This window comes from Castor canadensis, chromosome 10 (assembly GCF_047511655.1).
Source record: "Castor canadensis chromosome 10, mCasCan1.hap1v2, whole genome shotgun sequence".
NCBI lineage: Eukaryota > Metazoa > Chordata > Mammalia > Rodentia > Castoridae > Castor > Castor canadensis.
The window spans coordinates 11,332,769-11,355,377 of NC_133395.1; the positions used below are offsets into that span (position 1 = coordinate 11,332,769).

The 22,609-nt window shown below is 34.9% G+C and overlaps 1 protein-coding gene across 3 annotated transcripts in view; it reads right to left on the reverse strand.

The window, feature by feature from the left end:
* The window catches only part of Pcca (propionyl-CoA carboxylase subunit alpha), a 356,147-nt gene that overhangs the window by 285,318 nt on the left and 48,220 nt on the right, over positions 1-22,609 (reverse strand). For all 3 annotated transcript variants that reach the window (XM_074043045.1, XM_074043043.1, XM_074043044.1), the window contains exon 6: positions 21,446-21,499. In XM_074043045.1, coding sequence (XP_073899146.1) covers positions 21,446-21,499 — 54 coding nt within the window. The remainder of the gene's footprint in view (positions 1-21,445; positions 21,500-22,609) is intronic.

Below are 22,609 nucleotides of genomic sequence, written 5' to 3' on the forward strand. Positions count from 1 at the left end.
TGTGTAGCTAAACTGCCATTTCAAACATCATATCTAGACCATAGAATAGTCGATTCATGTCCAACTATAAAAGCCCTAGTCTTGGAGAAAGAGTGTAGGAGGGTGAATACAGTGCAAATACTGTGTACACACATATGTAAATGGAAACTACTCCAAGAATGAGGGAAAGGGAGAATAAAGGAGAATGATGGAGGGGTGAATTCAACTGTGATATATCTGACATACCATTAAGAACTTATATAAAAGCCACTATGTACCCCCCACCCAGCACAAAGAAACAAAGAAAAAAAAGTCCGCATCTTCCTATGGTCCTTCACCTTACTAAATACTTGGGTAAAGCCTCAAGACATTTGATTGCCCAATTCAATCATGTACCTATGCTGAAAAAGAATTATAAAATGTCCATTTAAAATGATCTGAACTAGAAAGAATTAAGTCTGAAATAAAGAAGCAAAATGAATGTTTAAGAAGCAAATCTCTAAAAATAAAAACTATAAAAGTGTAAAATACTTCTAAGCAAACAAGTAATAAACATTACTAAAAGAAACAAGAAAACCTAAATCAATGGAAAAATACATGCTTGAACTGGAACACTGAAACATTAAGTCATTTCTCCCCTAACAGCTCTACAGTTTCAATGAGGTTCCAATCAAAATGCCAACAGATTTTTGCCACGGAAGTTGATGAGCTGCTCTAAAATCATTTTGGAAGTAAAACAGCCCAAGAATTCCCAAATATCTGGAAGTAGAAATAAAGCAGAAAGTTTGCTATGAAGTTTTAGTAAACTTGGCAACATGATACTGGCATAGACACAGACAATACACCATCAGAATACAAAACACAAAAATAGACCCATGAATACAGGGACACTTGAATAATTATAAAAGTATAATCTGCACATGTGAAGATATTTTTAATAAATGATCTGGGGCAGCCCTGGTAACAGACTGGCAATTCTACTGCTACCAACTACTATAGCCCCAGATGCACAAATCCCAACATAAAAACACAAGAAATATGAAAAATCAAGGCAACATGACTCTTCCAAAACTCAACAATTCTACAGTAAAGAATACTAATGATAGTGAATTGTATGAATTCTGAGGCAAAGAATTCAAAAGAATGACAAGAGTGATCAATGACTTGGGTCACACGCTAAGGGAAGAGCACATATGGGAGGAACGGGGATAGGTAGGAAACCCAAAACTTGAAAGTTTATGATGTCCCCACTGCAGAGGAACTAATACAGCAACCTTAAAATGACAGAGGTCAATTTGGGAAGGTGACTGGGAAGTAGTAAAGAGGTCAAGTAGAGATGAATCAACTTGGTTTATAATACACTTGTGCGTGGAAGCAATGTTAGGAATCTCTCTGTATAGCTATTCTTATCTCAACTAGCAAAAACACTGTCTTTCTTATTATTGCTTATGTCTACTCTTCAACAAAATTAGAGAAAAGGGCAGAAAAGGTTCTGCCTGGAAGCGAGGGGGTGAGGAGGAGAAATGGCCCAAACAATGCATTCACATATGAATTTTTAAAAAAAAGAACACAACCTCAAAACTCCAAAAAAAAAAAAAAAGAAATTAGAAAGGACACAAACACCCGACTGAATTTCAAGAATACAAAAGTATTCACTTAAAACATGGAGAAACAGAAAGGTAAAAGAGAAAAAGCAGAAAATAAATCCCAAACTCCATCTCTGACTCCCCAGGGAAGAGGGAAAGTGAAAAACTTAAATAACAAGTTAAGTCAGATAGCCCTAGCAACAGACTGGCAGTTCTACTACTACCAACTACTTGGCCCCACATAAACAAATCCCAACACACACACACACACACACACACACACACCCCACCACCAGCCAATGATCCTTCTATAGATGACTGCCTTGGGTCAGGCACTACTCCCTGATCCAATCAATTGTCAATAGAATAACAGAAGTACATGATAAAGGAAGGATGAAAACCTACCAATAGGAACTGCATGCAAAAAAGCGAAATAAAAGCACAAGTAGCAAGGAGCACAAGTAGCTCCTGACCAAACTGAGTTGAAAACATGAAAATGATTAACAAAACAGACTACCACGACTTTACTTCCCTAAAAGATCATGAAAACAGTTAGAGACCAAACAATGACAGATTATTATCCCAATTCAAATACTAACTTGTGGGTTTTAGTCTTCTTTCTAGAAAAATGCAGATGTCATCTGTTTCTTTTATGCCTTAAAAATACAGCAAGCATGGAAGGCTGTCATGAAAGTCATTATAAGCACTTTAACAGAATGCACATTTGAGTTAATATTGTCCATCAGCATATAAATTATGTTTACTTTTAAGATCAAAACTATTTTATGAAAGCAATAATTACTGCATTGGGGTACTTCCAGGTACAGCTATTTAACTCTATTATTATTCTATAACACTCAAGATAAAAGAGATCATTCCCACAAAAATAAATTTAAATTAATGAAAAATGTGACTGTCTTGTGTCTAAAATTATCTTTTAAAATAAGCAGGCATTAAAACAAAAGTCAAAGAAAAATGTATTACAGAAAATGTTAACTCTGTATCCAAAACAAGAACAAAAAAAGCACCTGAGCATTTGCCCCAAGATATGCAGCCTGAATGTGTTATCTTCTAAACTAGTGCTTCGTGAGAGATTTGGGTAAGCTATAGAAGCCAGTGGTGAAGCACAACTATGGCAGTCCACTCTCAAAACTCTTCAAATCCTATTTGGAGCTTATCAGTGGGGAGTAAATTAAAGCCTTATGAATTGAAAAGCAAACAATTTGAAAAATGTACAGGGCAATGAACCCTAAAGTTATCAGGCATCAAAATACTATAAACGTATTTTCATACAGTTTAGCTAAACAACCTAAATTTTCTATTTTTCAATTATTTTCTAAAAGCGCATAAGAACTGCTAAACTTGGTTCAACTCTATGATAGAACTTATCAATTGTATGTCTTACCAGCTCATTTGCCCAAGCACCTTTTCTACTTTCCAAGCCGAAATAAAATCCACACAACCTCCAAGTAACCATATAGGACAGAGTTCTTTTTTTTTTTTTTTCATTTTACTTTTATTATTCATATGCGCATACAAGGCTTGGGTCATTTCTCCCCCCTGCCCCCACCCCCTCCCTTACCACCCACTCCTCCCCCTCCCTCTCCGCTCTACCCCCTCAATACCCAGCAGAACCTATTTTGCCCTTATTTCTAATTTTGTTGTAGAGAGAGTATAAGCAATAATAGGAAGGAACAAGGGTTTTTGCTGGTTGAGATAAGGATAGCTATACAGGGCATTGACTCACATTGATTTCCTGTACGTGGGTGTTACCTTCTAGGTTAATTCTTTTTGATCTAACCTTTTCTCTAGTACCTGTTCCCCTTTTCCTGTTGGCCTCAGTTGCTTTAAGGTATCTGCTTTAGTTTCTCTGCGTTAAGGGCAACAAATGCTAGCTAGTTTTTTAGGTGTCTTACCTATCCTCACCCCTTCCTTGTGTGCTCTCGCTTTTATCATGTGCTCATAGTCCAATCCCCTTGTTGTGTTTGCCCTTGATCTAATGTCCACATATGAGGGAGAACATACGATTTTTGGTCTTTTGGGCCAGGCTAACCTCACTCAGAATGATGTTCTCCAATTCCATCCATTTACCAGCGAATGATAACATTTTGTTCTTCTTCATGGCTGCATAAAATTCCATTGTGTATAGATACCACATTTTCTTAATCCATTCGTAGGACAGAGAGTTCTTCAATCAAACTAAATAACACAATTTTCTGGTAGCAAAAATGTACTGCAACATAACATTTATCAGGTGTTCACAAGTGGACAGGAAAAAAGAAAACCTAAATTAAACTGAATTGTGGTAACACCAAAAGACTAATCTCAGAAATGTTGATACAAATCCTAAACATCTTGAAAACAGAATTCTACCACAAATATTAAAAACCATTTAAAAACAAAAAAGAGAAACTTATTTGCTTTCAAATAAACAATTAGTAGAAATACTTAGGTTTCCTTCACAGGTGAATTTTCAGAGACAGTTTATAGAAAAGATTATATTAAGTGACGTGTTCTAATTTTCAGTAACTAGAAAAATCAAGATGTACTCAGTAAGATGGCAATATTTTCTTTAGTCTTCCTTGGTTCTGAGAATATTTGAAGCCCTCAGTTATTTTTACATGTTCTACATGAAGGAACTGACTTCTTTATCCTTATGCTTTGTATCTCAAAATGTTTTTTAAATGGCAAAAACAGAAATAATTTTCTTTTCCAACAGGGAACCATGCAAGGCTTTCTTTGCCAAGATCAGATAGTCTTATGTAAACACAAGAACATGCATGTAGGAGAATATAAGTTAGGGGTCACTTTCAGAGTTTTCAATTTCTTATTAAAAAGAATTTAACTAATATATTTACTAGATAAATTGCTGATTCAAAATAAAAAATTCTACATTGCCTTATGTGACCTAAATCTACTAGACAAAGTATCACTAAAACTAGTTAAACGCTTGTTATATAAGAAGCAATTTGCCAGTAATTGGAAAAAGTCTACAAAATTAACAGATGAGTACTATTCTGACATTAGAGAGCTGGCAATGGTTACATAGTGTTTGCCTTCTAAAACCATAGTCAGAACTCTGGAAGATTAATCAACATTTTTAACACTTCCCATCTGTACAATTGCTCAAGGTAGTGCTTACTGTCACTTGACAACTTGCTTAGCATTGCAAAATTTGGTAATTCATGTCTTACTGAATTTTTACTGAGTTGGAGGAAAATAAAACACAATTAAAAGCAGATGTCACCTTTAATTCTAACTGGCTGAAAAAACTTTTAAATCTTCTTTTAATTTTTTTTTTTTGCTCAGTGCAGAGACAGAACATACATGGATGACAGTTTGGACAGTTAAATATTCAGTCAGTGATATCCCCCACAACACTGCAATTGATTTTCCAGAACTTAATTCCATGGGGGTTTTGTCTGGCAAGCAGCCAAAAAGAATAGTTTCAAGTTGTTACTTAGAAGTCAAATTTACTATTACATTTTTACAAAGGCTATACTGATCAGAATATTACAAAATATTCTCAAGATCTGCATTTTTATCTTCTCACACATAAAATTGTTCCAAAAACTACACTACTCTACTATTAAAACTATACCTAATTTAAAAAACTAATATTAAGACTGATATAAAGGGCTATGCCTAACATGCCTCTATAGTAAACGATCCAAGTATCAAATAACATGTTGCTGGATTTATTATAAAATAATAATCTGGTCAAATAGATATTTTCAATACTGAGTATTAAATTCATTCACTTTTGATTCTAACCATGAATTCTGAACAAAACTTACACAGAATGTTTTTGACAGCACCACAAAAACAAGTAAGTATATAGACTGGGTTACACACACACAACTGGCAATATTAAAACCTTCTTGCAATAATCCTAAATTTTTACATTAAAGTAAATAAACTTAAAATATGAAGAATAATAACAGTGTTATTACCAGGCTAATGTTACAACACTAGTCCATCTGTGCATAAGCTGACTTTTAATAGAATCATGTGTTCCAAGTTTTCCTACAGAAATAACAATTCTAGATTCCACAAACACACCACACTAATAGACGTCCAACAACACTGACCACAACCTCTGTAGTCAGTTCCCTTTGCTGATCCATGCAAGCTCTCAAGAGCCAGACAAGCTGGTACCAATCAGGCAAAGGGAGAAAATTAATCCCAGAAGGAATCACCATAAAGATCCCAATCACAATCATCCCAACCCTGGGATATTCAAGGTCTATCAAGCCCTTTGCTTGGAAAATTCTGCTAACAATCACACAGGGCTCAATAACTGGAAAGGGAAAGGAACCAGGTGGATCCTGTATAGTTCACTTCCTATCGCTATACAGAGTATTTTCACTTTGACATAAGCCTCACATGAAAAAAGAACTGGGGGGAGATGAAATGGAAGGGTAGCCACAAAAAAAGGGTTTAAGGGGAGAGCCTACCTGTGACAACTTTTGTAGACCTCATCTTTGCACTCCATCCTGCTTCATGCATTGCTAATCAGAGATCCACTGGAGGCTTCAGAACCAACTGCAAGGCCTGGCAGGGTATTTGGCTTTCAATTCTTCTACTCTGTTTATTCCCAATATATATTCATCAGGCTTAGAAACAACTGTGGAACAAGAGCAGCCTCTCCGCAATGAAATGTAAATTACTGACATGTGTTGAAACCTGGACTTGCCACCACTAATGAGCACATTAAAGGAAAAATGCTCACTAGATGCCTGCAACCTTTTTACTTACCCAGTGTGCACAGAGAGCCATGATTCAACATCAATTAAAGCTGGCACAAAACAGTAACAAAGCAACACTGTTGCCACTCTACTATCTCATAGATGGAAAGCTAAGACAAAATATGAATTTTTTATACTTCACTGGCTAAAAGTCCTATGCAAAATACTATTGTACATGTGGTCACCTTTGGTCAAGATTTTGAAACTTGTCTAAAAGCTGCCATTATTTCAAACAGTTACTTAAGACTACAAATAGGATCTCTGTTTGTGAGGGAAAAAAAAAAACATCAACAAGGTCCTAATCTTCTAGTTTATTCATTAATTCAGTCAACAAATTAGACTTAGTGATCTAAAATTCACCAGGGACATAGAAAGATTCTGAAAAGTTTATAGATCTGCCCAAAGAAATATAAATTATATAAACCAATGGTTTAGATATCAAAATAAAGTCTGTAACTGTCTTAGATGAGCAGGTACTCATTTATTAGAGCTGAGAATGTCTTCATCTAATCTGCAACTTACAATGGAAAAATCTAAAATGAATTTAGAACAGACATCTACTATTAACTTTTAATAATGATTTTCCTAATGAAAATTTCAAAGTAAATATGGCAACAAATAAATGGATAGGGATATAATTAATGTGCTGTTGTGTGACTTATTTTCCTGAAAAATACTACAAATGTAAGGATTCCTAACACTAGCACATTTTTGTCGCTCTGAATATCTAAAAAGCACACTATTCTTTTACAGCCTACAAAAGAGTAGCCACAACAAATAATGTACAATAAAACATTAAAACCCTGGTTATTTTCTCTTTCTGGTTTCTGGTTTGCTGATCACCAATTAGTACATAAGTAGGAAAATCACCCTACCTCTCTAAATATTTCATTATCTATAAATTAGAAATCATGGTACTATAAGGTATTACAAAGATTTTTAAAGCACACATAAAACCACTTTTAATATAGTATTTGACAATCCCGCAAACAAGAGCATCATTAGTTCATTACGATCACCAGAGACCCATTTAGCACCACCCTTCCTCTTATACAGAGGTAGACCCACCTATATACATCAGGAGTTATTACCCAGAACAAAATGTACACCTGTTCAGATCATTGTCTCCTTTCCCTAAGGCATGTATTTCTGCATTACTGCTTACTTTTTGGCATCTCAGAGAGAACTATTCCATCATGTCTCTTTTCTTATTTCTTACTTGGTATCTTTCAATATCAGCAACTCCTCATTCCTTACTGCTCTTTCTAATCTCTACCAAACACTGTCATGGCCAGCATGGTGCTGCAGCTGTCCCTATACCCTGTCACTAAAACTGTCCTGGCTGAGATATCTATCTGGAAAGCAGGTTCTCCAACAAGTACAGTCTTCACTACTGATACGGCTGCCACCCAGTAACTGCAATAAGACATCAACTCTGCTTTCCACCATTCTCTCACTGTCTTCTGTCTTCTACTTTTCTCAGAAAACAGCTTCTTAAAGATAGCTCTTACATAGCCTATAGAGGATCCTGAAATGTTCTACAAGCTAGAGATACCAAGAGGCTGAACAAATCAGTCTTACAGAGAAAAGGAAATGATAGGCAAGAAAAAAAGATAGCTGAAGACATTTTAAGGTTCTGTTTTGCCCTACAACAAGGTGTACAACCTCTTCTACAGAGGCAGCACATTCTAGTATTTATGAGCTCAATGAATGATGATTGGCACTGATAGCTGTGTGACCTTGAGCAACTTTCTGCTTCTTCACCTTTAAACAGAAAATAACATACCCACCACAGGGCTATTAGGAAGAGCAAATGAGTCCGTACATGCTGAGAGCTTGGAACAGTGCCTGGCACAAAGTACTCAAAAATAGTTAACAATTACCTAAAGATAGATATCTCATCCTTTCATATTGTGGGCACAATTTTTTTTTTTTTGCTTGTACTCATTTTATATGAACCCGATACTTCCTTTTTGTCTTTTTCTACAATTTGCTTTTTAAATTACTATTGCTTTTAAATGCTATGTTAAAGGGTGAAGAAAGCAGGGATGAAAATTTTAAAAAGTCTTAATAAATTCATAAATAGGCAGAGTAAACAGAAGCTTAGGATCCATGGGGAGCTGGTCCCCCAAAGCTTAGAAAAGCTGCCCAGGATGGATCATATTAATAAATATGAGACCAAATTAAAGCTCCAAAACATGGAACTGAAAAAACAAACTTACCATTAACAAATACGAATGCAAGACAAAGCCCTATTATACTGAAAGCCACACACCAAAACACAATGTGTGACTTTCCTCAATCAAAGGAATTAATTCAGTAGGAAACAGAGATCCCAACCAACCTTGAAGGTTTTTTTTGGGGGGAGGGGAGTATTTGGTTTTTCATTTTGTTTTGTTTTTAATTCAGGGCCTCACGGCAGCCCTTTCTGTGATGGGTTTTTTTGAGATAGGGTCTCTCAAACTATTTGCCTGGAGCTAGCTTCTAACCACAATCCTCCTAATCTCTGCCTCCTGAGTTGCTAGAATTACAGCTATAAACTAGCAGCGCCCAGCTTTAAGTTTTTTTAATTAGCTGTTGTAGCTAGCAGAAAGATTAAAGCTCCTTCCAAAAGCCTGACTAATGTTTAGAAATGCAAATAAGCAATTTCATTAAAAGGTAAAGAATTAATAATGTCTAGTAAGTGAAATGACATACATCAGGAGGTCAGAGACAAGTAAAGGTCCTTTGACTTGACACGTAAGCACAATGACCAAAATCAACATGGAAGTAGGCTGGGCAAGGGCAGGAGGAAGCCTACTCCCTCTTCTTGGAATACCGTCCCCCCAGATCTCAGCCCAAATGTACCCTCTCAGGAAGGATTTTCCTCACCACTGGCCTAAAAAGCCCACCTGATCCCCTTTCAGCACACTGCTCATCAAACTTTCTGGGTTCAGAATCACTTTTCAGTTTTAAAAATTGACAATCTCAAAGAGCTGTGGGTCATGTGTGTTATATCAATATTTATCATCAGAAAAAAACTGATTTCTTTTAAATAGTCCATTTAATATTAGCAATTAAAAATAACATGTTTGCCTCGCATGCATGAGGCCCCAAGTTCAATCCCCAGTACCAAAAAAAAAAAAAAAAAGTTATAACATATTCATTAGTAAGACTGGTAATGCTTTACATTTTTGCAAATCCCTTTAACATCTGACTTAACAGAAGACAGCTGGATTGGCCTCTCTGGTTTCTGCATTCAATGATGTCGTGATAATATATACCACGTAGCTGCTGGAAAACTCTGCCTGGCACAATCCTGAGAGGATGAGGGGGAGGGGGAAGAACTGCTATGGAAACAGTTTTCACTCTAGAATCTCAGAAAGGACCTCCAGTGTCCCAGAACTCACTGGGAGTGAGTATCACCCACTTAGACTTTTTTACAGCACTCATGATTTGACTTTTACTTGCTGTTGACCTCCCGTACGAGGAAAACAAGAAAATTCAGACTGTCTTAATCACTGAATACATTTAGTATCTGGAGCAGCATCTGGCACCTTTCCACTACAAGAAAGGTCCCAAATTGATGTGGCCAACCCAGCTCTTCTGCCTCTTGCCTATAGTTCTCCAGCAAAATGCACCAGAAATCCAGTATTTTGAGGTAAGAAGGAACTCTCCAGAATGGTACCAGCTTTGTCCTTGCTCCCCCTAGAACAAGATATTCTGCAATGCTTCAGTCCAGGGAACCAAGTGGACCCCCCTAGATAGAAACCCCACAGTGGAGAGTTCGGTGTGGTGTGAGGTGGAGTATGTGCAGACAAGATTTCACCCACCCAGACAGCTTTTCTAAGCTTTGGGGAACCAGCTCTCCATGAATCCTAGGCCTCTGCTTATCCTATCCATGGATGAATACTAAATGTGCTTTGATTGATAGGTTGGGCAAATGTTCTGTCTCACCAGACTCCTATCAGTGGCTACATTCATGTGAAACCTCCTGCCGGGTCGAGGAACCTTTGGAAGTCTGGCAGGGAGTAGTAACATGCACAGTCATTCCTGCCCCGGGCTTGACATAGGTACATGGATGGCACTTTTCTCCTTTACACCCACTCACACCAGAAACTGTGTGGTGAAACACTGAAGAAAGTGCTTGTTATCCACCTGAAACAATGCACATAGACTTACCCTAGATGAACTCAAGCCAGTTCACCTGTTTGATTCCTGGCAATTAAATACACCTCTCTCCCCAACCCCAGAAAAAGAGTGGAAGCTGCTCATTTTACTAAACTATCTCAAGTGCTAATGGATATTCTATGTGGACATGTAATTAATAGTCTAACACAGTAATATGACAAGATAAGAGATTAATTTCTCTAATTTTTATTTAATTACAAACAAAATACAAACAAATCAAAGGATGGGGGGGGTAACTAATCAGCCCTGACGATAACCATAATCTTTGTCTACTTTAATCCAAGTACACATTATAATAACATAACATGCTGAAAACTCTTTGAGAAAATAATCTCAGCAGAAGTAGTTTACCATCATGGGATGCAAAGCAGAAATACTTAAATGAAATAACTGGGATCACACAAATTATCCCTTACTGTTCTAGAGTAGGGTGGGTTTTTTTTTTCTTTTGTATTTTACTTTTTGGCTTTATAAGACAGGGTTGTACTATTTAGCCCAGACTGGCCTCAAAACTGCAATTGTCCCACCTCTGCTATAGGAAGTGTAGATAGGAAGAGCTTGGTCAGGCCAGCCCGGGAGAATAAACTTGAGACTCCATTCAAAAATAACAAAAGCAAAAAGAGCCAGGGGCATGGCTCAAGTGTTCAGAGTGCCTGCCTCACAAGTATGAGGCCTGATTTTAAATCTTACTATTGACCAGAAAAAAAAAAAAACACTAGCTATATTTAACAGTGATAATTAATGTTACTTTACCTAATCCAACAAAATTGTCAAACACATCTTTCCTACTGAATTCTAAGAGGTTACATACAAATATACCAATGAAAATAAATTTTAACAGATCACAAAGTTACTATAAGTTAAAAGTAGCATTACAACATAAAAATATAAGAATGCTTCTCAAAATGTCCTTTCTACACTTATTTCAAGAATCCTAATTTTAATTCTGCAATCTCATTAAACAAAACATTAAGAAGTACACACTGAAAACTTCTTGAGTGATGCAAGAGTTAAAAAAAAAAAGCATGATTTCAGAGCCAGTGGAGTGGCTCAAGCAGTAAGAGTGCCTGCCTAGCAAGACTGAGGCCCTAAGTTCAAACCCTAGTGCCACCAAAAATTAAAATTAAAAAAAAAAAAATGATTTCAGCCTCTCCTTGCAGACAGTTTGGAAGACAATCAAAATCTACGTATAATGTCTGAGACTAATCAATCAGAAATGCTAATGAGAAGGGAAAAAGATGACAAACATAATCAGCATATATATAAATGAGATAGGGAAAGATGTCTTATTTGAATCTTCTCATCAATGACAAATGAAGGAAATTTAAAAGCATTCCATTATAGCTGAAATATGCCCTATTTACCATGTAGTTTGTTTCTAATCTAAGTTATTTCATAAAGTTTAACACAAGAATCAGAACCCATATTATATCTTAAAATTCAATACAAATGCCAACAAGCATTCATCTTTCTGCCTGGTGGTTTGACCAAAAGTAAAATAATGAAACAGTAACAAAAAAACCCTCAGCTCAAAATGGCTTAATTAGAAAATTTTTATCACACACACACAAAGAAAACGAAAAACCTTTTCCTAGAAGCTTCTTTCACTTGCCATGAATCAAACCAGCCCACAGGCCTACCTGAAACCAGTTATTGGTGAAAACTTCAAATTTTGAATTCTCATTTCTTCCAAGGCTAGCAATATGTAATACAATCCTCTCCCACAATACTGGGCAATGGCAGTCAGCTATAAGATCCTGAGGAAAGCAACTACCTTCTGTAGTGTAATGTGTTGCTAAACTAGGATGTATGATAGACTGGATGGATTCAATGAGATTTTTATTTACAATGCTTACAAACTACAAAGGATTGATCAGGATATAACTCCATTGTAAGTTGAGGAGCACCAACAGTGTCAGAAAATGAAAAGGAAACCACAGAGTGGGAGAAAATATCAACAATCATGTATCAAACAAAAGACTTAGCCAGAATATAAAGAGAACTCTTATTATGAACGATGTGAGGCTATTCTGCATTGACACAATGAATCCCCCTTGTGCAGTGCATATATGCTTATATAAATGAACTCTTATACTTCTCAATAAGATGACAAGCAATCCAACTAAAAAATGGGGAAACCTCTTTCAATTGCATTAAGTGGGGTGGGAAGAGAGCTGAGGGGGAGAAACGATGGGGGCAATGTAAATAATACACAATATAAGTCTAGTTGGACTTGTCACTATGAATCCCCACCCCCTGTATAATGAATATATCCTAATAAAAAATTTATTGATAAAATAAAAAAAAGGGAAAAAAACCATAGACACATCAATAAAGAAGACACGTATGGCAAATAAGCTCATCATTAATCACCAGACAAATGCGAATCAGAACCACAGTAAAACCCCACCACATACTTAATATAAAATTTAAAAGTGTGGCAACAAATTGGAGCAACCAGACCATCTGAAATGCTGTTATTGAAAATGTAAAACTGTACTTTTTAAGTATACACATTCTTTAGAAAAAGTAAACAGCTAGCCATTCCATTCCTAAATATTTACTAAAGAGAAATGAAAACACATATCCAAAAAACTACTTGTTCATAGCACCTTTAGTTGTAATAACTAAAAAGTGGAAACCACTCAGATGTCTACCAATAGATAAATGGATATAAATAAAATAAGGATATCCACATGATAGAATATAGTATTACTCAGCAATAAAATGGAATAAACTGATAGAACATGGATCAATTTTAAAAAAAAAAGTTTGCTGAGTAAAAATAAAGCCCATCTGAAAAGGAGCATATCCTGTATGATTCCAGCTGTGTAAAATTCTAGTAAATGCAAAACAACTTACAATTACATAAAGCAGATCCACAGTTGCCTAGGGGAAAGGAGGGAGGTGTGGGAGCAGGATAGCAAAGTGGACCTGGAGGTCTTTGGAGTTGATCCTGATTGTGACTATGATTTCATAACATTCTGCTATGGGTGCACTTCACTGAATATCAAATATAGTTCAATAAATGTTTTTATCAAAAAAGAACTGAAAAGAAATTTGAACTCTTTTTAAAAACACATGCAGTACATAGGACTGAAATGGACTATTATCTACAACTTAATTTAATGTACAAAATTAAAATGAGATGGACTGATAAACACAGGTAACAACAAACTGCTAAAAGCAAAATACAGCAAATTTTTAATCACAGAATCTAAATGATACTTGTTATTCATAGAGCATTAGTCACAATAGCCAAAGGGCAAAAACACTCTAAATGTCCATTAATGGGTGATGGAGAAACAAAATGTGCTGTAACTGGATAAACCTTGAAAATATGCTAAGTGAAATACGTCAGACATAAAAGGACAAATATTGTACAATTTCATTTATAGATGATATCTAGAATAGGCAAATTCATAGAGACGGAAATAGAATGAAGGTTACCCACGAGATAAGGACGGGGAGGAGGGAATGGGGAGTTCGGGCCAAAGGCACAGCTCCAGTCTGGGTGAGTGAAAAGATGTATGGTGGGGTCAGTTCACTGGTAGACAGCTTGCCTAGCATATTCGTCCTCTGGGGGATTGGACTTTGACTGGTAGTAATGGCTTGCAACATCATGAATAAAATTAATACCACTAAACTAATGCTAAAAACAACATAAATTCAAGAGATTTATTATACAGCACCATGACTACAGCTAATGAAAAATACTGTATTCTTGAAAAACACTGAGTGGATGCCAATTTTCTCATCACAAAAATGGTAACAATTTGAGGTAATACATGTTTAGCCATTCCAAAATGCATATAGATATATATTTTTTGGCAGTACTGGGGTTTTGAACTCAGGGCCTCACGCTTGCTAGTCAGATGCTCTACCACTTGAGCCACTCTGTAAGCCCCCCAAAATGTATACATACCTTATAATATCATGTATGTGATAAATACAAATTTTATAAGTCTGAACTTAATAAATTTGAAAAAAATAATAAAAGGGTAAAGTTTATGTTATGTACGCTTACCACAATAAAAAAAAAAAAATAGGTAAAATGCCTACCTATCAAATATGAGGCCCTAAAACCCTAGTTCCACCAAAAAACAAAAAAAAGTGAGGCCCTGAGTCAAACACCACTACCGCCAAAAAAAAAAAGCAAAAATAAAACATTAAAAAATATAAACCAAAATAAGTCTTAATTTCAAATGAGTAAAACAAACATTCTAACTCACTTTAAACTTTTTTAAACATTCCAGAAGAAAACCATGCTTCAAAAGAAATTCTGTCATGAAAGGGTTTTATCAAATTTCACTCATCAGCTCTTACAGATTCTTTTGAGCAGCATATATATGTAAGAGAAATATAATTAGAGATTATATTAGGGCAGTTTATTATACAGTTCAAAACACCTAAAAGAGATGATTTTGATGTTCTACCACAAAGAAATGTTTGAAGTGATATGCAAATTACCCTGATTTGATCATTATATATTGTGCACATGCATTAAAATTATCACATTTAACCACATAAATATAAACAATTATATACCACTTAAAATTTGTTAAAAATACATCTAAAAGGAGAAAGAACTATGTTAGAAAAATATTGTCAAAAGGAAACAAGTCAGAGAACTTTCTCCTCCCAATTCAGCAAAGATTAATTAGTTCCACCTAAAAATATTAAGAAACAGTAAAAAACATCATTCTGGGGCTAGGGATGTTGTTCGGTGCAGACAACTTGCCTAGTGTTCACTAAATAAATAAATAAATTGTCAATTAGTAACTCTATGCTATAGATCTTTACTAGTTGATTCAGTACTCATAAAGTCAACAAATACACGTGTGGAGATATTTTCTCTAGCATCTAGATTATCCAAGAGAAACAAAAGAAATAATTCTATGTTTAGAGTTCAACAGCAGTACACCAATGTGAAGGGGCAGAAGGGAGAAGCCCCCGTCAACTGCAGGAATAGGTGCCAGCTAGGACTGGACATTGTGGTGCATGCCTGTAAACCCAAGTACTTGAGAGGCTGAGTACAGGAGATCAAAGTTTAAAGCAAACTGGAGAAAACAGCTCTTAAGACCCCATCTACAAAAATAACCACAGCAAAATTAGACTGGGCATGTGGTTCAAGCAGTAGGGAGCCTGCTTTGCAAACTTGAAGCCAAGTTCAAACCCCAGTCCGACCAAAAAAAAAAAAAAAAGCACAATAATTCTATCAAGTCAAAATTAATTGATTAATAACTGCCACTGACAGCTCACTGTGGCTCCAATTCGTATTAGCAGCAGTTAGGAACATGTACCCTGCATGGGATCTATGCTCATATTTATTACCTACGTGACATTAAGCAAGGCACTTATTTACCTTTCTGACATTGTTCTCTTCCAAGAAAACCAAGAAAGTTAGCAACTTACGACTACTGACATGGAAATTATATGACAAAGACAAATTCATCAACAAGTAGATATTCCACAACTTATTTATTTATTTGTTTGTTTGTTTAGTGTATGTGTGATTTGGGGATTTTATTTTATTTATTTTAGTTTTGGCAGTATTGGGGTTTGAACGTAGGGCCTCATGCTTGCAGGAACTCTACCACTTGAGCCACTCCCCCAGCCCTTTTTTTGTATTGAGTATATTTGAGACAAGGTTTAGAGAACCATTTGCCTGGGGCTGGCTTTGAACTGTGTTCCTCCTGATCTCTGCCTCCCAAGTAGCTAGGATTGTAAGTGTTGAGTTACCGGCACCTGGCAGTTTTTGGTTTTTTGAGACTGTGTATTGTTATGCAGCCCAGGCTGGTTGGAACCCTCAAACCTCCTGTCTCAGCCTCCTAAATCCTGTGATCCCTGCTAGTGATGGAGCCCAGGAACTTGCCACAGGCTAGCTAAGCACTTTACTACTGGGCTATACTCCCAGCCTCACTTCTTCTCTTAAAAACAAGTAAAATCCTACTTTAGCAAATAAGAGTACCTATGTAACAAATCTAACACAAAATTTTCTATCACATACACACATATGTGAAAAAATACACACTCCAAAAAAATGTAAATTTGGTAGCAGTAGTTCTTGTAGGGATTTAATTTTGAGCTGAGGTTGGAGTTCATCAGATAGAAAGAAACTGTCAATATATTCATGTGATTTAAATCTCTTACATTCTCAAAACTTAAATTTTAATATTTAAAATAAAGTCCGTTCAAAATGGAAAAATCCAGTAATGTTAATATGAAATTTTATGCAGGTAAAACTAGATGTCTACAAAATACACTATAGTAACAGTTCTCGACCTTTCATAAATTGCGACATACACAAATAACAAGGGTCACATACAACACAGACTCTACAAGCTACCCATAAATAAGAGTTATAAACAATTCTGGACTTACAAGGTCTAAGTCTCTTTTCTCTCGTCAAAAAAAAAAATTCAAATATAAATATCACATGGATCATGTTAAATTCACCCTAAACTATTTTAAGGACAAAAAAATTGTTAAAGGCATTGTCAAACTTGCTAACTGCAGAACTTTAGCACACTTTACAATTACAGCCTCACACCTAAGGACCAATGACCTACCAACAAGCTTTTCTTCAGTTCCTCTACCTACATTTCCTACAACCTCATTATTATCCAAGAACGGGGATGGTGGGGGGGAGGTACGGCTGACTAAGTTCTTTACAGTGCTGTTATCTTTTCAGCTGTTTCAATGTTCTCACTCTTTACAACTGATCCAGGTAAGGTGTTGCTGGTTTCTTTTCTTTTCCTTTTATTTTTTTCCAAGTGTTGTGTATTTACGGCAACAGCCGACTTCAATGACCTCCTGATCTGCTACTAACCAGCAGCATCATGTGACAGCTAGCAACTCACTGCACCTGGGTCTCAGTTTTCTTTTTGTTAAAGAGTTAATGATCCCCAACTTCAGTGTTTTAATGAATTAAATGAGATCATTCATGCCAAAAAAGCATTTGTAAACTACAGTACCAAGCATATGTATACAGTAGTACATCAGATTATTCACCTCAACAGGAAAAAAATCTGAACTCCAAAATACACACAAAAATAATCATATTAATTTTGTTTTAACAATCTCATTCCCCTAAAAACTCTTTCGTAGGTCTCCCCATTTTCTAAAGTACAATTATTCTTATCTATAATGATTAAGGCGATTTGCCTGGCAATGCTGAACTCTGTGCGAGGTTCTGTATATATTATGTTTCCAATCTTTACAACAACCCTTGCAGGGTGGCTGTACTTCTCTTCATTTTCCAGCTATTTCCAAATTTTGCTATTACAAGAAAAACATTACAATGAACATTTTTTCAAGTATATCTTTCTATGTGAGATTCTTAGGAAGGGGACTTGCTAAATCAATTAATATATACTTATGTGAATATATGTTTAAATGTTTTAATAGATAATAACAAATTGGAAGGGGGCCTGAAACAATTTATACTCCTCAAAACAATTTTCCTATACCCTTGCCTATACTGAATGTCACAGCTATTTAAAATTACTTTAATCAATGGATTAAAAGTATCTCATTATTGCTTTTACAATAAAACATTCCTTCTTTTGCTAAACACTCTCCAAGAAATACAAGCAACCAATGCCTGCCACATTTCCCTTCCGTGCTTTCACTGCTGAGCATCCTAACAAGCACTCTATCTCTATACATACATGTATGTCTTTTACATATACAAGTAACATCCAAACATAATACAGTTATTAAATCCAACAAATAAATGTTTTATAAGGCTAAGTACTGTAACAATGCTGAGATGGACTAATAATATTTATATATTTTTTATGTATACCAAAAAGAAAGAGAACTAGGAAGACTATGAAATTTCTTTAAACTAGTATCACTTTTTTCCAAGATTTAGTTTTACTTTTTGAAGCTTTTTTTATAAACTCAAAGAATTTTTCTTAATCCTAACAATCCTTACATTCACCTCTTGCTGGTCATTTACTGCTCAGAATAAAAGAAGCCCAGAGGATAAATACAGAATATAAAACAGTTTGAAAATACAATCTGTTTGCTCAGCACATTAAAATTTCTGAAAACTGCTATTCTTCATGAGGGCTACTTATAGCTTTGTTTTTTTCCATAAATTATTACAGCAGTAATAAACAAAAAGATATAATTTCGTTCAAATCATATACAGTAGGAATCATATATAATCCAATCTTACTTTGTGTAAATCGAGAATAATTATTAGTCATATAAAGTTTAGCATATTTTTATATTTGGGGGAATCTGGCATATTATATGCTTTCTAAAGTAAATGTATAGCAAGTATTCAGAAAAAAGTAAAGGATTTTAGTTATAGATGTTAAAAGCACAACAGATTTTTCTATAAACAAAAAATAACATTTGTCTTTCCACGGCAATAAAGTAAACAAAACTAGAAATTAATGGAAATCCTCACATTTGATTAAATTTCAAACATAAAATGTTACAGTAAAGGAACTCCATAGCATCAAACTAAAGACAAAATATTTTAAATCTTCTGCTAGTCTTTCTCAGCAAAATTAGCAGCCAACATAGCAATTCACTGCCATGACACTGGAAATCACCAGGCTTCTAAGAATATATGCAGGTTAAAATAAAAAGTATCACAGTTGCCACCAGTACACACAAACAATATTTACACTTCATAACAAAGTCAGCAAGCAATTTCATTTGTGTTATTTTTATGGAACTTATAAACTAGGACCAGGTATTTTTAAAAGAGCACTTTAAGTAGTAGCCTTTTATGGAAAAATATTGAATGCTAGGAAAATTATATACCAAATAAGAACCTTGCCCTGATGCACACAAAAAAGGAAGGCCACTTAATCACAATACTGTATTTTCATAGCAAGCAAAAATGTTCAGCAATACTGTCTTCTATTTCCAAACTAGTCTTTCTTCTGATGAGAAGGAAGCTTTTCTTTACAGGTTGAATGTCTGCTAATTCTTAATCTAATAATATTTATTTAATCATCCATAAACATTCACTGAACTTACTGCATAGAAATCATTTAGGCTAGATGACAGGGAAACAAAGAGTGGTTAAAACCAAGGTTCTTACTGCATTGGGAGGTTAAAATACAGAAACAATTTTAACGTAATATGGACAGTGGTATACCAAATAAGAGATCTGGTATATTTCAAAGTGCCCTAGAAGTCAAGAGTTTTTTGGGTTTTTTTTTAAAGATCATGTCTAACCAGAGGATACAGAAAATTCTCCCAGTAAAGATAACACATGAGCAATGCCTTTAGGACTAAATAGCTGGAAATGTGGCAGTAGAGAACAGGTGTGCCCGGTGAGAAAAGCAAAGCATGTGACAGGAAAGAGCCAGCCATGTTTGGCAACAGCATGTAATCGGGCTTAGCAAAGACACACTGTTGACAAAAGGAAGAGGAGGAGATAAGATTACAAAGAAAATCAGGGAGAAAAGAAAAGTAGTGCTCCATTGTACATTCTCTTCTCTAATGTGAACACCCGAAAAAAATCATTTTTCTTATCTTCATTTATAGAGTTGATCTTACTATATTTTCTTCCCTGAGCTAAAAACACTTGCAGACTTATTTTCCACATGAGTGTGAATTCTTCAGGAGCAGAATCCACATCCTATTCATCTCTATATCCTTCTCAAAATGCCTTATATATAGATGCCAAATAAATATTTATTACAGTTGACCAAATATATGAATGAATACCCTGGAATTCAGATATCCATCCACACCAGAAGTTACCAAACTCTTTTTCTCTATAAAGAAATATAGAACATCCTCTAGCAAAAGCAGCCATGGACAACAGATAAATGAATGAGCCTGGCTGTGTTTTGATAAAACTTTATGTACAAAGAGCAGGCTGTATTGTTCTGTGGACTACTTTAACAACACTTCATCTATACAAACTTAAACTTAATAGATTATATTGTACATGAACATTTAAAGATAAATATTATATTAACAGATTATATTGTACATAAACATTTAAAGATAAATATTGTATTTTTATGACAACTTCCATCAAAATTCCAAGGAAGACAAAACTAAAAAGAGGTATACACAAGAAACACTGGAATAGGCCTCATCAAACCTGGTGAATCTGGATCTTTGGATACTTCTGCCAAGCTTTTCTCTCCAGACACCTCTTTAGGTCTTAGTTTTAATCCATAAAGTGAGTTGGCTAAAATAGTCAATTTGAAACTAGAACTCTATGATTTTAAGTTAAAGTTATAGATTTTAAGTGGAAATTTCATCTAGAAAATAATTACATTTATAGACAATTTTGAATCCATAAAACAAAATACAAGTTACCAAAGGAAAAAAGTATAATAGATAAAGACAGACATTATATGGCATAATTGATCTAATCACAAAAATTCAAACATTAATCAAAATTGTATTTTAGTACATAAAATCTAAGATTTTAGTATACTCTTGAATGTAGTTTAAAAAAAATCACCTGGAAAAATCAATTTAATAATAAATACAAGTTAATTTACCTAAGATAGTGATATGTAGAGAACACTTAGATCATACTTTTCCCAAAACAGAGGCAGTAACATCTGATCTTACATGCCACAATTTGCAAAAAAAGGGAAAAAACGGAATCTTACTTCTGACTTCATTTTCCATTATCATGGTGTAATAAGTAAACCATTATGATAAATCACTGGACAATCTGATATGTTTACTTTTAAAAATCTGAAGTTTTCAATTTCAAGATTTAAAGACCATGCAATATATAATAATCTAAGCATATGGTGATTTTATAACTTTTCCATATTTATAATTACTATTCAAGTAAAGACTTGCACTACAGAATAAAAACTCTTCACAGGCAATTTTCAAAGAATTAGTGGTTGGATTATAATTCTATAATTCATCACTACCCACATTTACAAAAGTCATCCCACTACAATTGCATTCTGAAACAAGTTAACATTTTCTGATTAGTTACTAACTTACCAAACACTTGGCAAATTCTTTGTTTTCTGAAAGGAATCCATAACCTGGATGTACCTTACAAATGAAAACAGAATTTTTTTTTTAATTTTATCATATTGCAAAACCTGTAAAGCAACATATACAGAGCATAAGTGTGTTTACTGGTCAAAAACACTAAATAAAGTTACTTCTCTCACCAATCGGCTCTAACTCACATTTTGAGTACAAAATCAAATTCCTTCTTTGTTCTGACTATAATGTAGGGCTATATCTTCCTGAGTCCTTGAATTTGTCTACAATATTCAACACAAATTCCCCCCACTTCTCCTGAGGCTAACTTTGGCCAACAAGTTTGGATAATTTCACAATGGCTAGTAGGTCAAAGAATTATGTCACAGGAACCGTGAGCAAGACAAATGGAAAATGACAAATTCCCCTTTTTTATTATTATTGTTGTTGTTGTGCTAGGGATACATTGTGATAGTTATAAAAGTTCTTATAATATCATAGTTGAATTTACCCCCTCCATCATTCTCCTTTATCTCCTTCCTCCCCCACCCGCAATTCCCCTTTCTTTGTTCCAGCCAAGGAACTAAACCAAACTAACACATTTTATTTCTAATGGCATAAGATATCCAGTCATTTGCCAAGGGACCTTTTCTATCAAACTAAACTACAATGGAGGTTGGGTTTATTTGGTTTGTATTCTGAATTTTTTAATTCTGATATCTGTTCCTCTTTCTCTCCTTACACCAAATTTAGTCATTCACAACTACTTTATGCTCTCTGCCCCATAAGCCACACTGCTGTAATCTCAATCCTCCCATCCTGTTCTAATTAAGTAATTCTGACTCTACCACAGGCCAGACATAAATTTAGCCACTCCAGTATCAATCACTGCTGAACAAATTTCTGGTAAAACAATTCTAAAAGGAAAATCAAATTTCTGAAGAAGCCAATATCATAACCTAGAAATAGCTACCTATCAGATTTTTAAATGCTGATTGGAACTTTATGAATGTGATACAGCATAATTTAAACTATTCTATATAGATAGTGTTTCATTCCACTAACACATTCAACTGAAGACTGCATTCTGACAAGCTACAACAGTTAAAGGGTTAAGAGCTTTACTTTATTAACTGGGCTAATAAACTGTAAACACCTAGAATATGGATTCATGAA